Below are 15,300 nucleotides of genomic sequence, written 5' to 3'. Positions count from 1 at the left end.
AAGGGGGAGAAGAGAACACCGTGATGGAAGCTTATGGGACATCCCTATTTCTGCATGTCATCCAAAGGAACATCTCAGCTCCCAAATGCCAGTGATTCTCAAAGAACTGAGGCCATTCACAGGTTCAGATGAAGATCCTCATTCACAACTGTGAGAGCAAAGGTGCTCTGTGTGTCAGCACGAGCAGGAGATCAGATCAGATCAGATCTATCAGTTAAGCCCTTTGTAAATCTACTGTCATCCAACAGGCGTGACCCTGAGCCCATGCATGATTTCCTCAGAGAGGACAGGTCATTTGATTCTCTCCTTCCTCACTCCCCAGTCTCTTCCAAGGTTTCCAGTACATCACTCCCTGCATCACAGCTTATTTACAGCACGCTACCATATCTATGGGTAGTGTAGCTGAAGAGTCACCTATTCCTGTTAAAACTATTCATCTTAGGAAGGTAAAGTGCTGGGTGGAGACACGTGGAAAGGTAGGCTTTGAGAGGCAGGTGAGATTTTTGTATATCTGAAGCTAGAACCAGCCACAAACTAACATGCAGGATACAGAGGCTGGGATAATGCAAGAATCACAGAATCACAAAATGGGTTGGGTTGGAAGGGACCTTAAAGGTCATCATGTTCCAACTCCCATGCCATAGGCAGGGACACCAAAACATCAGACAGAGGGACATGCTACTTTCAGCTCCCGGGCACTACACCTGGACTGTGCAGGGCAGTTTATGAACCCGTATCTGGGGTTGTAAGGATGAACATTTTCATATGTAAAGCCTGTTCATTGGACAGAGTTCACTGGACAGAGCAAGTGCTTGAATAATTTTCTCCAAAGACAGCAAAGAGTTAATTTAAAGCAATAGCATCAATCCCTAGAATAGCCAGAGTCCAAACCCACACAAGAGCTGTGCTGCCTCACTCCAGAATCTGCAGCAAGAAAAACAGTGACAAAAATAAGATCATTCCTCAATTACAAAAGACAGAACTGTTAATTCTGTCAAGCTCAGAACTGTCCTTGAAGAATCTAGCTCTTCCCAGTTCTAAAAATTATCCCCCACATTCCTTTGAGGGCTTTCATAGATACAGCAATGTGAAATCACTCACTGCTGTGTAGCTGGTAACAAGAGACAGATGTTTCTTTCAGCTCCAGGAACATGTAGACATGAAGTGCATTATGATGACCCACTAAATACTTCTGACTCCTTCTGCATGTCATCTCTTCATGCATTTAGTCAAGAAAATGCAACACAGTTCCATGCTTTTCCTGCTAACTACAGAGCTGACCAGAAGAGCACGCTTGGAGCGATTGCTTGATCTTAGCGAGCCTTCATCAGAGGGCAAGGAAAGTCAAGCAACACATTTTCACTGAGTGAAGCCAAAGCTTGAGAGTTCTTGCAGTTACTCCAGAGCCAAATGAGCTGGTGGCTGTGAGCCACGTTATTTATTTAGCTGGTCCAGAAGACACGCACCGCACGCCAGCGTGCAGGACGGGCATCTGTTCCACCCAGACCTTTGGCTACATTCTTTGCTTGATATTAATACCAGGGAAAATTTAGTAACTTAACCACTGGCATGAGAAGTCATACTTCTAAGAGAACAGATGGCAGTGATCATCTTGGCTTAATTTTAGGCTTCAGAAATTGTTCTGAGTCAGCAAAGCCTCAAGGTAAGAGAAAGAAAAAGGCGCAACATCTGTAAAATCTCCTACCTGTTTCCCATCCAAGGTATACAGCTTTTTGACCACTCCTGTCTCCAGTTTTATAGCTTCGGTGATGTCAGTGAGGACTTGCTCAAATGAATGGGCAGTCTTCTTGTTCAAGAGCACACGCACTGCCTTCCTGGGCTTCACCCCGCTGCGGATGATGGTCACCAGCTTGGGACGCACGAAATCTTTGTTCTCCTTCGCCTGGGCGCTGTTGCTGCTGGCCAGAGACTGAGGTGCTTTCTGGTTGGCAGATGTCTTCACGTTGACAGACCAGTTGGGGTTGACGTTCTTGGTGTATTCCACCTTCTTGAAGAAGTTGTCAGATGAGCAGACGTAACTCTCCCCTTTTGAAAGAAATGGAAATTCTGCAGTTACTACAAAAAGGCTGCTGGGAAACAGACACTATACTTTCCCCCAGTTAATCGTGATAATTAATCGTTGATAATTGTTTTCATCAGCACTTCCATGACAGTTTGTTATTAAAACATTTTGCCTTATTTTAATTTTATGTTTAGGATTATTTAAAACATGACTAGTATTTCCACAAGCTAAGCTAGTCAGCCACAGTTTGCATCAGCAAATACATATAAGCACTCAGTCACATGAACCACGGGCTAAAAAAGGTTGAATTACAAAGGTAGTTAGGTACTGGAAGATGCAACTAAACTGCCTAAGAGCTTCAAAACACCGAATTCATTTGACCATCTCCACTGTTTTGTAACTTTGCCAGCTTCCTCTCCATCTTTACAGACTGAGCTACTACTTCAGTGTGTCATTCCCTGCCAGGAGTGTATCAACATTCATCCACAAAATACCTTTGCACCATGCCTGAAAAATAACAAAAATCTTGTACTGAATTGTCTCTACTAAAAGTAGCATTGATAAATCTAGCAGGCATAACAAATACACTTTGTTAAATCATCAGTGGTTTATTAGAGAACAGACCTAATGGCAGCTGAGATTAAGCACTACACCAAATGCCACTGCTTGCTTTTATATGGCTGGTACCAACCAAAAATATATTAAATCCAAATTTAGACATGTAGTGAAGGGTTACTTGGTCTTGTTAGTAATTCACAAAAAGCCCTTCCCTATCCCACCCAAAAGTAGTTTCAAGCTTTGTCTGTAATTTACAGGATCCTATCTATCTAAGGTTTTAAAAGCACCTTAAAGGATTTGTAGGATCTTCTTTTGGGCCTGCAAATCTGATGGATGCTAGAAGAGTTATTACTAGAATGAGACTGTAAACCAGTATCCCTAAGGGAATGTAGCTGTCTGGTCTGAAATGACTCAGGCTGCTGAGCACTTGAAAACACACTGAAAAAAGTCAGTCACTGCTAGAGGAAAAAGCTTTTGTCTCGCCATTAGATAAAATTTTAATAGGAACTGAGGGCATAACCTGTAGGATTTTAGAGTTTCTTCTAGTTTTTTCTTGGGTTGATCTAATAGAATTAAGTTCTTCATGTATTACAATAGATTTGAAATTAAAATATAAATTTAACTATGCTGAGTAAGAAAAATTCCTTCTTCACATAACCAGGTTGGTTGCACCACCTTATCTGTCCCTGCAAAATCCAGGACCTGGACATCTTTGAAAAGCCCACCTGACAGCCAAGTCTGGCTTCCCATTCCAGGATCTCTAGGATAGGATTTGACATCCAATTGGCAAAGGTAGAAATATGGATTTCCAAACAGTCCATTGATTTCCACATAGCCCAAGCACATAACGTACCCAGCATAATGTTCATACATTACATTCTGGTGACTAAACTGCATTTTTGATGGAGGAACCTAGAGGGTCCCTCCATACAACACATGGTGAGACCACTAACAGGCAATAAACAAGTAAACAGAAGACTTTACAGGCTTATAACAATGGTCTTTGTAGTATTTATACTCCTATTACTGCTAAGGGTTTGATGTTACAAGCAGCCACAGAAAAGATGCAGGATGCTTACTTATTTTAACCCTGACTTTGTACCAAGTTTGCCACAAAACTATGCACACTTGTGGTGCTTGCATCTCTAACTGCAGCTCTTCTCCATCAGTTGCATAAAAAAATTACCAAAATCTTTTATCAACAGGAAGCAGATACTCTGTTTTCCCTTCTAAAGATGAAATAAAAATACAGAAGGGAGAAGACAGGTGACCAGGTTTGTGATGAACACTGTCACTCAATAATCCCCCTGAAGGTTCTGTTGTCTTGACCAAATAGTAAAGATTTGTATTTGCTGTCAGAAAAAACCCTCATTAAACTGACCATGTAGTAGTACCCATAGCTGAAGCTCCTTAATTCCTTATATTCTGTGAATCTGACTCAATAGAAACTTAAATATACTCCACAGAGTACCATACATTATAAAGAATTCCCACTGGAGATATCATTTTCCAGAAGCATTGAGTACTTCAGATCTTTCTGATTAATAAGTGATAAGTTGTGGTTTATTCATCTGCTTCAGCCGAGTAACACCTGGTGTGGAGCAGGCCAGGCTTCTCCCCACTTTCACAGCCCAGTGTGGAGGGCAGAGCGGGGAGTTTGGAATGCTCACAGGGAATTATCCCTGTCCTAAGAACCTGAGCCCTCCCAATCCCATAATCCCTGGGTGGCAGAGCCCTCATCAGTGTGTTCAGAACAGAACTGTGCATTATCCTTTGAGAAAATGGATTTCCCTGTTGGAACGCTGCACTAGGAGTAAGTGATTTGAACACTGCTGTCACCCCTGCCCCAGGCTTCCCTGTGGCTCCTGACCTCACCTGCACCTCTGCCTCCCTACCTGAAAAACAGAAGTAGCAATCCCAGCCATTGAAGTGTGGCAAGGCTTGACTTTCACCTGTATTTGTCTAATACTTTTGGATAGAAGACGCCACAACGAAAAAAAGTATATATTTGCACTGTGTTCTACATGAAGCAGTGCAGTGTATTTTCCATTGGTAAGTTCCACATTTTAAAGCAAGCAGAAGAGATTCTTGGTCTGTTTAGTCCAGTAGTATTACTCTTATTTCCAGCTGAACCCTTTTAGATTCCTTACTGCACACCACAGCTGTGCATTTATGCCACTGTACACCAAAGGCAAGAGTGGCATGAAGGCAATACTCTGGTTGGCTTTTTTCCCTCAAATGTGCTGTTAGGTAGTTGTACAGATCTACACACTGGTCTTTCAAGTTGTACTCATAGTCACAAGCAGAAAATAGAATCTGCCCTTCTCACTTTGTTTCATTTAACTCAAACCCTGGCAAATATTTTATTGGATTCTAAAACTGGAAAGAAATTTGCTTGGAGTGATGATTCAGGATAGCAGTTCAGAGTAGCAGCTCTCCTCATTTTTGCAGTTATGGCAGTACAGCTCTAGGGAAAAGCAGCTTTTCTTTCCTTCTTCCTTGACTCGAAGATGTAACCTGAAGTTTTAACTTAATTTAAAGCTCACTTCAACTGATGTCTTCCCAAACTCAGTTTATGACCCTCAAATAGTAGCAAAATTATCATTCAGGTTCCTCAGTGAGGCACATCCATTTGCCAGCCAGGAACATGTGCTATTCCACTTCCCACAGTGGAGTTTTACCCAAACCTTACCGTGGTGGTGGAAGGATTGAGCAAGTGTGGGCTGGAGACCTGTGAACTTTCCAGCTTTGAACAAGCATCCTGTGGCCAGGAGATCACAAAAAAAGAGATGTCCTACGGGGAATATTGCTACCTTAGAGGGGGGAGTGGTTTCCTGGTTTCTCTGCCACATCTGTCTATGCTAAGCCTATAATGAGAAGTCAAGGTGTACAACTGTGCCAGTCAGAGTTTGTAAGTGATAGACACAGCCTGGCTGCAGAAGACATGCACAGCATAACAGAAGGACAGGAAGTGAACGTGAGATTTTGTGAAATTGCAAAAGAAACGACTCCAAGAAGAATATATAAGCACAAAACTCTGTGTACAAATATTTGAAGGAACGTGTCTCGAGTCAGCAAGCAGCTGTGCACACGTGCAGCAACCCAGCTGTAAACCACGAGAAGGTAAAAGATGAACAGCCACGTCAGTACTTCCAAACAAAACCCCAAATGGGAGCCCCAAAGAGACACAGACATGAATGAGGGTGGGAAGCATCATGCTGATAAGGTTCAATCTGCTGCTGAAAGCCAGCTACGGTGCCAAGGACAGAGTTTGTTTAGTGCAGGGCCAGGTCAGTGCACGATGCCCCTTCTGCACTGGGGAGTCAAAGCCCTGCAGGGTGATGTGCACTTGCCATCATGCCAGTGTGCTCCAGAGGTGTCACAATTCCTATCATGCCACCAAACCAGCCAGGCCATTTGTTTTCTCCTTCTGTCCTGCCCTTAGCAATAGATGGACTGCCTGCAGACCTTTGACCTGAAGTCATGATCATCGTGTTTGCCATTTGAAGGCACTGCTTGTATCACACCAAATTACTCTGGCTACAAGTGCGTGACACATTCCTGTGCTACCAACTTGACAGAAGCACAAGGCGATTATTCAGCTCCTAAAGAAGGGATGATCTCAGCAAAGATAAGGTTTGCCTTAGAGAAGGTTCCTTAGAAAAACCCTAAGCTCCAGAGCAGTGCTAATCCTTCAACCCTCTTACAGCAGCTCCTTGTGACAATACTAAAAATGACAGGCTGTGCTTTCAGAAAAAGTTATCCTTCCTCAGCACACACCAGCAAGTTGCCAAGGATAATGAAATGCAGTCAGAAGTCTTATGAGAAAAATCAGGAAAGCTGAAGTGAGGCCATTTTGAAAGTGTAACTGTTAACACTTATTCCAAAACCAGTCTCTCTGGGCTGCAGTCAATTATTTTGGCTGTTAGCTCTGCTGCTGCAAAGTTGAGATTCTGCTACTGTGCTCAGCTTTAATGTTTCATGGAATTTACTACCATTGCAATAGGAATTAAGTGGACTTAACACCTTTGCAGAGTTCATTCCACATGGTGCTGAAGTAAGCCTTGGGTTTCAAATGCATGAACTTCCTGCTGGCTTTATGCATTAAAAGGACCTGCTCCACCACGGCAAGATGAACCCTGGAAGAGTTTCCTTCCTCTGGCTCTTCCCAAGGGAGCTCTCCCATGAAGAGAAACACCTCCTGTTCTGTTGAAGAACTGAAAGAAATGTGTAATCAGAAATCGCCTTCAAAACCACACGATCCCTGAGAGACTTTTGGGGCCACACCGGTCCCAGTGTGAGAGCCAGGATGAGCAAGCAAATCAAACAGACCTTCAAGGACAGATCTTTGCCATGTAGGATGCAATTAGCCGAGCTATCAGGACAGCAGCCACAGAAAACAATTCCACAAGTTACCAAGGTTTCAGTATTGGACTACGTGAATTTCACTTTTCCATGCAAACTGGAGCACACACACATTGGGTGGAGATTCCAATATACTTCCTATAAACCCCTCAGTCCCAGCACACAGCAAACTCTGTACAGCTCCAGGGTGGAGCCCCTCCTGTGATTACTTTAAACACTCCTGGACAAGATTTTGGAAAATATTCCCAAGGGCATGACAGGATACAAAAAGCTTGGAAACACTTTCTGGAATATCTCACGCAGCCCAAAAATATTTGCACACTGAGCAAAACAAAATCCTATTCAGCTTTTTCTAGTGCTTTATCTGAAGCAAGAGCAAATTTCAACCAAGTAGCCTGGGACAGGGCATAAATCCAGCTTTGGAGGGCCCTCTGACCACAATGCAGGGGGGTTGTGCCCTTCCCAACAGACTGAGTATCCCAGGAGCTCAGAAGGGAAAAGCTCTACAGCTTGAACAAAATGTTGAGTCTCTCAAATTTTAGTTTTAATCTGTGTCTGCATTTCTGCCTTTGTTGGCCATGTCAAATCCTTGCTATATTTGTATGTGATGAGCTTATCTGCACGTGTTTCTGACCCTGAACATCCACAACAAAGGGCACTTAATTCACATGAAATGAGCCACCAATTAGAAGCAGGTCACAATTCCACTTAAAACAAAAAACCTAGAAGATGTAAGAACTTGCAAACCATTGACCAAACCCTGGAAAAGGCTCAGGAGGGCAATGAAAGCACTTGAACAAGGAAGCTTAGAGCTCTGACTTCCATCTTCGCCTCATTGATGGCTTTGGACAAACAGGTCGAATTGTTTTTCTGCATTTCCGCTCCTCATCAGTGATAAAAGCTTCTTCTACCCCTACATGTTCAGATCAGAACCTCCCTGGGCAGGAGTTATCTGTCATTACACACTGAACCAGTGCCTGGAACAGCAGGATGCCCCGTTCAGTCAGTGCCTCTAAATACGTTGTGATGAATGTCCAAGCTTTACAAGTGAGAAATTTGGCTTTTGGAGGAAGTGTCAGTCCCTCCCCACAGGGGAAACAAACCAGTCTCCACCAGTACTGAGGTTAACTGGGAGCTGCAATGGCTTCAGCAGCCAAGAGTCTGTCTTGTGCCTTTCTCTCACTCTCAAGCTGTGCCCCACTGTCCCTTCCATCATGTCAAGAAGCTGCTATTGGGCCACATGGGAAAGCAGCAAAATTACAGAGGGATGAAAAGATCTGTTGTCCCACAAGGAGTTCATCTGTGGGACAGTGGGGCCTAAAACACATGGCCAGGAGCAGCATTTCTTAAGCCGTCTTTGCTGCTGAAGTCCACGTACAGCATCAGCTTCCACCTTTACCCAGCCCTCCATGCCAAGATAAAGAGCCATCAGAGCTGAGGGGGGAGAATTTCCATCTCATCACATTGAATCCACAGGAACACAGAGGCTCAAAAGGAACCAGGGAACAAACCACCCCGCCCAGATGTCAAAGGAACTAGATTTTAGCAGAAACTTGGATGACAACGTGAGCTGCTCTACAATCAGCTAGAGAATGGCTGGAAAGGATGGCACATGATTTTTTTTAGCATCTTTCATATGCAGGTTTTATCACAGCACAAGGCACAGAATTGTCTGCTACAACAGTGACTCACCAATAAATGCAGCTTCATACACTGACTTCCTGAAGCCTTGGTCACTGGAACCAATTATTATATGAATGGGAATAAAGATCACCAGGTGCTCTTTTCCAAAAGATTCACTCACTGGCTAAACCAGCCATGGTGAATAGCAGCACTTGGGCCCAACATCCATTCCTGACTCAGCCAAGACAGCACACAAGTGGGAATGCTGTCAGCAGATTACTTGTCCCCAGGATCAGCTGCTGTGCTGCACTTAACCAGCATGTAGGTTAAGGAGGAATACAGTCCTAATCAATGGCAGCATGTGCATTATTTACAAATACATGAAAACTGGATGCTGAAAATAGGCTGTCAGGTTTAAGGCAATGACTACCATGATGGAAGATGGCCACTAGGAGTGAAAGGAGGGAGAAAAAAACATTCAGGCAAGTGGATTTTGAGAGAAGGTCATTGGGAGACCAGACAGCTCGCTGGTACAGTATGGAAAAAGCAGCCTGTGACAGCTGAGGAAGAACTCAGCAGGTAGTAAAAAGCACCTGTGTGAGAGAGTCCTGTGGGCTTCCAAAATGTGAGGCACTAGGGTTCAGTACAGGAAAGGAGCAAGAGGCACATCCCAGCTGGCAGCTAGGAGGGATGTGAGCAGACTTCCCTTCTTACATCCTGGACAAGCTGAGAAGTAAAACATCCATCCAGAACCTTATGAGAACAACCCTGAATGCCAAGGAAGAAGACTACCAGCTCTGGGTCTGGAGAACAAAAGGGTTATTTCCAAGCCCCAGTTAATTAGCAGCACACCATGTGGTTTTTGTTCACCTGAGATGTCTGTCTCTAGGATATTGGTACTGTGCAATATCATTCTCTACCCTCCAAAATTACATTCAGACTATACTATATAAGCACGTTTTTAAACCATGAAAGAGTCATCAAGTACTTAGAACATGATGTGAAATATTACCATTAATTCACCAGCTTTTGAAATAAAACCACTGAGATGAGCCTCTTTGATGATTTTTCCTATGCTCTACTTGTTTATTGGAAATTACAATAATAAATTAGTCACATTATGGTAACTAGAACTAGTTTAGTTACCCATAGTCTCCAACCAGAAAGCTAATTTATGTGGCAGACATACATTTCTTGTGAGAACACTCTTCTTGTATGTCACAGCCAAGTGTAACTCCCAAGTTCTGGTTTTCCATTCATATATCTTAGTACACAATTTTACAAACACCCAAACTAACGACAGGGTTTTTTACAGGCACAACATTGTAAATTGCTTTTCTGCAATAGATGCATAGGTCATCCCTAGAAATATGAAATATTGTTATTAATAAACTGTCAATAAGAGCACACAAACCTACTTTGGCATTTTCAAACACTGGGTTCCTTTGTTTTCACTCTGCTCAGGTTATATTTTCCTAGCTGATGCTCTGCTAAGGACACAGCCACACAGACAATCCTGGTGTGGTTTTAGTGCCTCTCTCAGTGCTGTTTCCAGATACCATTTTGGCAGAACAAAGCCAGAGCCCAAATGCCAGCATCTCCTGCCTGTACCTTAGCCAGCAAAAAATATTTTCATAAACTAGGTACCTTCTTACCTGCAGCAAAACCCAGTGTAAAGCAGGTATAACAAAGGTTTCTTAACTTCACTGACAAAAAAGAGGAAGAGTATAAAAAGAGAATATAAAGAACTGCATTTTCTCAGGGAGTTATATCTGAAGATTCATGTTAAATCGAGGATAGGCAGGGCTGAGAGCTGCCATTAGAGAAAGGCTGTGGCCATATTGAGAGACCAGAATGAAACATGGCAGAATCTCTAAAATTAAGGGAGGCCACACCTCCACTCGACAGCTGTAACTGTGCTGAGAATAACTCCACTAGGATACATCATCACTCTGAAAGGCAGTGATTTCTTCCCAGGAAAACTCCTCTGTGGAGAACAATATTTCTTCTGTGTTCTTGTCTCCACGAAGTAATTTGGGGAAATGATGAGTATCCCACTTGACAGACAAGGAATTCTAGGGAGAGATGCTTTAGTCAAGGTCACACAATGACTCACTGCTGAGGCTGCCCCTGCAGTTCATGCCTCACACATTCACATCCATTGTCTTTTACTAAAGGCAAAAGCCTTGGGGATTTTCAACAGTTACCAAATCAGCCAGGTCATCTGTTTGGAAGAAAACATCAAGGAACAGTGAAGAGCAATTCCCCTCTTGCAAGAGAATACTCGGGATATTCCAGGTCCAAACAAAGAATGGAATGTCTGAATTGCTCCAGAGAAAAGCAGGGTGGCTGTGGGTGCCCTCTGTGCCCCCCACTTTGGCTCTGCTGCCAGCAGAGCTTGCCCACGATCATGCCTTGGGCAAGGAAGAAGGATGGGCCATGGAGCCATTGCATTCCTGGGGTCCTCCTGACACTCCATGGGAAAGGCAGCACCCACTGCTGCAGAGGGAGCACCTCAGGCACAGACACAGCTGGCAGCTGAGCTCCACAGGAGCAACCCTGCCCCCAGGTCACCCCTTCTGAGCAGAAGGATTGATTTTTGACTCATTCTTCATCCCACAGTCCAAGTGACACGCAGAGGAACCGACACACTGACACTCCCTCTACATACAGGGGCACACTCAGACCTTCCCTGAGCACCCCCTGCACACCCAGACCTGCTATGCAGGGGTTGCCTTCCCACACTGCCCCCCAGACCTACCACAGCAACCACCCACCACACAGTCCCTGCAGAAACACCCCTCAAATACACCCCCTTACACCCCACCCCCCCCCATTTGAACATCTCAAGGCACCTCCCTTCCACACAGACCCTGCATGGACCATGTTCAGACGCAGCACATGAACTCCCAACGCCCTCTCCACGCACATCGCTGTGCAAGACCCTCCCAGCACTCCCCTTACACACACACAGCCCAACACCCCTACACACCCCCTGAGCACAAACCCCAGCTCACACCCTGTGCGTGAACGCCCGGAAGAAATCCCAACCCCTCCTCTGCAATTAACCTTTCACAGACAAACGTATAAACCCCCAAATTTCACCAAGTGCAACCTGCTCAAAACACCCTTCTCCATAAAAAAGCCTTGTTCATTAATTCCCCTTTCTAAACATGCTCTGTGAACTCCAGACACCCCGCCTTCCACACATCCATCATCCACGCAGCGCCCGCACCCCGAACACCCCTCTCCACACACACCCGAGTCCCTGCACAGCCCTGACCACACCCCTGTGGGTTGTTCACACACGTCTTGCGCGCATAATACCCCCCAAAACACCCCTATACCCAGAGTACATGAATCCTTCCCACACCCACTGCACGAATGCCTCAGCACCCCTTGCTTTTCCGTTCAACCCCATCCACGCCAGCGGGAAACCCACATCCCTTCCCAGCCACCCCCTGCACACATCGGGGGCCACCCCCCGGCCCCCCAGCCGGCACAGACGTGGGGACACCCCCAGACAGCCCCCGAGCCACGGACACAGCCGTGTCTCGCCGAGAGCAGACACACCCCTCTGGCTGCACATCCGCAGCCGAGCGAGCGAGCTGGGGACACCACGGCGGTGTCACCGCCGTCCCCCGGCACCCCGCACCGCTCGGGAGGGCACGGCGAGCGGGCACGTTCGGCACAGCGGGGCAGAAGCATCCCTGCCTGTCGCCCGGGGAAATGTGACCTTATCGGCAGCCCCGAGTGCTGCAGCCCCCTCCCCACCCCGCCTCCTCACTGCACCAGGCAGCGATGCTAATTACCTTCCTCCAGCTCATCCATGCTCCCGATCTTCCGCGACCCATCGATGGTGTAAATGTAACGGACTCCCTGAGGCAGATTAATGTTGTCGGACAGGGACCGGGTCAGGTCGGCCAGGAGGGCATCAAAACTTCGGAAGCGGTCAGAGGACACGGCATATACAATCCCCTTGAAGTAGCGATCCCCGTTGCGATAGAAACGCACCTTCTTGGCTTTCTTCTCGTTACTCAGTGCCTGTAAGGTCCTGGTTCTGTAGAAGCTACAGTGAGCGCTGTGAGTGGGGCTGGGCAACCCGTTCATCCGTGAGCCTCGCATGTTTCTGGACGCCTTGTCTCTTTCGTCAAAGTGTCCAAAATCAAGTTCCATAGTTTGGTGAACCCTAAAGATCTGAAACTGGGCAGGAAGGAGACGGGGAGAGAAAGAGTGCAAAGGGAGGGGTTAGAACCGGGCAGAGCCACAGATTTCAGAGAAAACTGACACTAATGCAAAGGTTGTGCGTGGAGCAGGACGGATGCATTTGGGAAGAGCCCCCTCCCCTGACCCAGATTTGTATCGATTCCGGGGACTGAGAGTAGGAGGGGTCCTCGCATTTTGAAAGGGATCCAGCTACTGGGGGCAGGGCGCACGTTTCTAGAGAGCTGCCTGTTCCTGCACCTGGGAGTTTTCAAAGTGCAGTAAACTGGGACTTGGGGCCGAAGGGATACATGGCAATCACAACTCTGCCCCAAAGAACTCATCCGAACACCAGTTGGCAATGAATTGAACCTCTGAGCCCTGGGAGGTTTCCTTTAGCAACAGAAAACAAGGAGATCCCAGTAAGTCAGCCCTTCAATCTGTCGAATCACGGAAGGACCCAGAGCATCTGAATGTTTAACATTAGAATAAACTGGCATTTATGAAAGAATGGTCACAGGGGAATAAGCAGTTTCTTTGTGACAGCCTGTTCAATAAGGGTTAGCAATGAGATCCAGCCCACCCTTCCCCCTATCCGCAGCCCCCTCCTAGCCCATCAATCAATTCCCAGGACCAACCTACATCTCTGAGAAGAAATGACTGCAAAGAAAAAAATCTGTCATTGAAACGCAGCTTCGGTAAGCTCTTTTCAGCCTTAGTCTCCTCTGAATTGCGTTTTTGCTCCCGTTTAATGAGGAGGAGAAAATAAAGGGGCTATTTCCACCTCCCCCTTCCAGCCCTAAGTGATTTAATTGCTGGAAGTGCCCGTGCCCCAGGGACACGCCGCCCCTGCTCCTCACCTTTCATTGTTCTGAGTACGGGGGCTCCCAGCGCAGAAAAGCTGAGACTGGAGCTGACACCCAGCAAGCAGGAATTTTGCACAGTCTCTAGTTTATGCTCAAGAACAACCTTCCTCCGCCACCAAACCCCAACACAAAAGGAGAAGGAACCCCCCAACCCTGCAACAGAGACCTTTCCACTCCCGCAGCTCAATCAGGAACATGGAACTTGCACGTTATATGTTGCTTGTATGTTAACACGGGGCTGAAAGGGGATTTACACCAGTACTCGGCAGCCAGGTATAAATCTAGGAAAAGCTGTTGCTATCTCCTCCCCACCCCTTACATTTGCCAGAACGAAGCTCCTTCCCTGTATTTTACAATGTCAACGTGACCTGTGCAGGAAAAAATCATTGTCCCCAGCCTGCAGTGAAGCAAATGACAATAGAGCCAATCTGCAGAGAAACCCCAGGCTGGGAACACTTGCCCCACGATGCCAGTTGGGGTAGATTCATTCTGGTGTCATGCACTGAACAATGAAACATCCAAGCAACTTCGGGAATGAATCAGAGGATGCAGAGGTTTTGATTTTAAAATGAACTGCAGATGCTGGAAGGCACTAAGAAAAGATTTCTCCTTTCTCTTACTTTCCTGCATGCAAGTCACTCAAAAAAAAGCTCTACTCACCGGTTTTCAGCGCTCAGGGTGGAGATGCTGAGAGAAAGAAAACCAGGCTCACTCTGCCTTTGTTGTCTGAGCTCCAAGCAAGAAATTCCTGCCAGGGTGGATGAGACGCCTCCTAGGTCCTAGTGCCTTGCTCCATCCCTTCGCGGTAACTTTGCCTCAGTGATTTTTACTCTCACCGTCAGTAGCCTGCTTGTGGTCTGTATTTGAGGGCAAAACAGTGTGTTTATTCCAGCTCTGGATAGGTTAACAGATGGGTAAATAAAATGTCTAAAGGGGTAAGTTTAGGGGTGGTGTTTGGAAAGATGCGAATTTCCCCTTGGATCCAACTGCACCAAGAAAGCATCTGGCCCAAAAAAAAAAAGATAATGGGACTGATGCCCCAGTACTACAGGATCAGCAGTACAGGAGGGTCATGGCTACAGCGTAGTACAGTGCTGGCACAAGACTCCAGTACGTTAGGAAGGCAACTAAGAAAATCATAGACCGCTGGAACTGGGCACAGTCCTGCTCCTGTACTGGTTTTACACAGCATTCCTGGTTTACACTGGCAAGCAGAAAAGGGAGGGTTCACTTGGTGGTTCTGCATGAGGTGCCCCTGAATTCTTTTTCTCTGTTAACACTGGACATAAGCCAAAGCCAGAGCGCTGAATCCCAGTTCATTCAAATCCCCAGGAGATTCAGGATGGAGTCATTCGACATAAGCTTAACCAAACAGATCCAATGTGGTTCATATCCCAAATCATGAGAAGTTTATTTTCAATTTCCACTGCAGGAGGACCCAGCTGTTACAAAATTGTACTGAGTTCTTTCTCTGACAGCAAAATCTTTCACCTGCTTCCTGGGTGGAGATTTCCATCCTGCAGTTGAGAGGAGCAGCACCACTAACCCTGCTCCTAGCCCCACGGGTGCTGGCCCCCACCTTTATTTTAGAAAAGAATGGGATTTGGAAATGTGAATCTTCCCATCTGTAGGAGGAAATCTTTCCTAACAACGCCGTGTCTG

General features: G+C 46.0%; 1 protein-coding gene across 6 annotated transcripts in view; it reads right to left on the bottom strand.

Moving 5' to 3' along the window:
- Positions 1-14,612, bottom strand: part of DCX (doublecortin) — an 81,151-nt gene extending 66,539 nt beyond the window's left edge. For 2 of the 6 annotated variants that reach the window (XM_050310400.1, XM_050310401.1), the window contains exons 1-3: positions 14,299-14,611; positions 12,382-12,772; positions 1,706-2,046 (exon numbers count right to left, since the gene is read on the bottom strand). In XM_050310400.1, the coding sequence (XP_050166357.1) occupies positions 1,706-2,046; positions 12,382-12,745 (705 nt within the window). In that variant the 5' untranslated portion in view covers positions 12,746-12,772; positions 14,299-14,611. Of the gene's footprint in view, positions 1-1,705; positions 2,047-12,381; positions 12,883-14,298 lie in introns of those variants that run through there. The other 4 variants (XM_050310398.1, XM_050310402.1, XM_050310399.1 and 1 more) reach the window with 4 other exon arrangements.
- Between the last annotated feature and the right edge of the window lie 688 nt (positions 14,613-15,300).

The sequence above is a fragment of the Myiozetetes cayanensis genome, unplaced genomic scaffold, assembly GCF_022539395.1.
Source record: "Myiozetetes cayanensis isolate MyiCay16 unplaced genomic scaffold, myiCay2020 scf15, whole genome shotgun sequence".
In the NCBI taxonomy this organism is placed as follows: domain Eukaryota; kingdom Metazoa; phylum Chordata; class Aves; order Passeriformes; family Tyrannidae; genus Myiozetetes; species Myiozetetes cayanensis.
The sequence above is the reverse complement of the archived record's forward strand: the minus strand, read 5'-3'. Positions and strand labels throughout refer to the sequence as shown.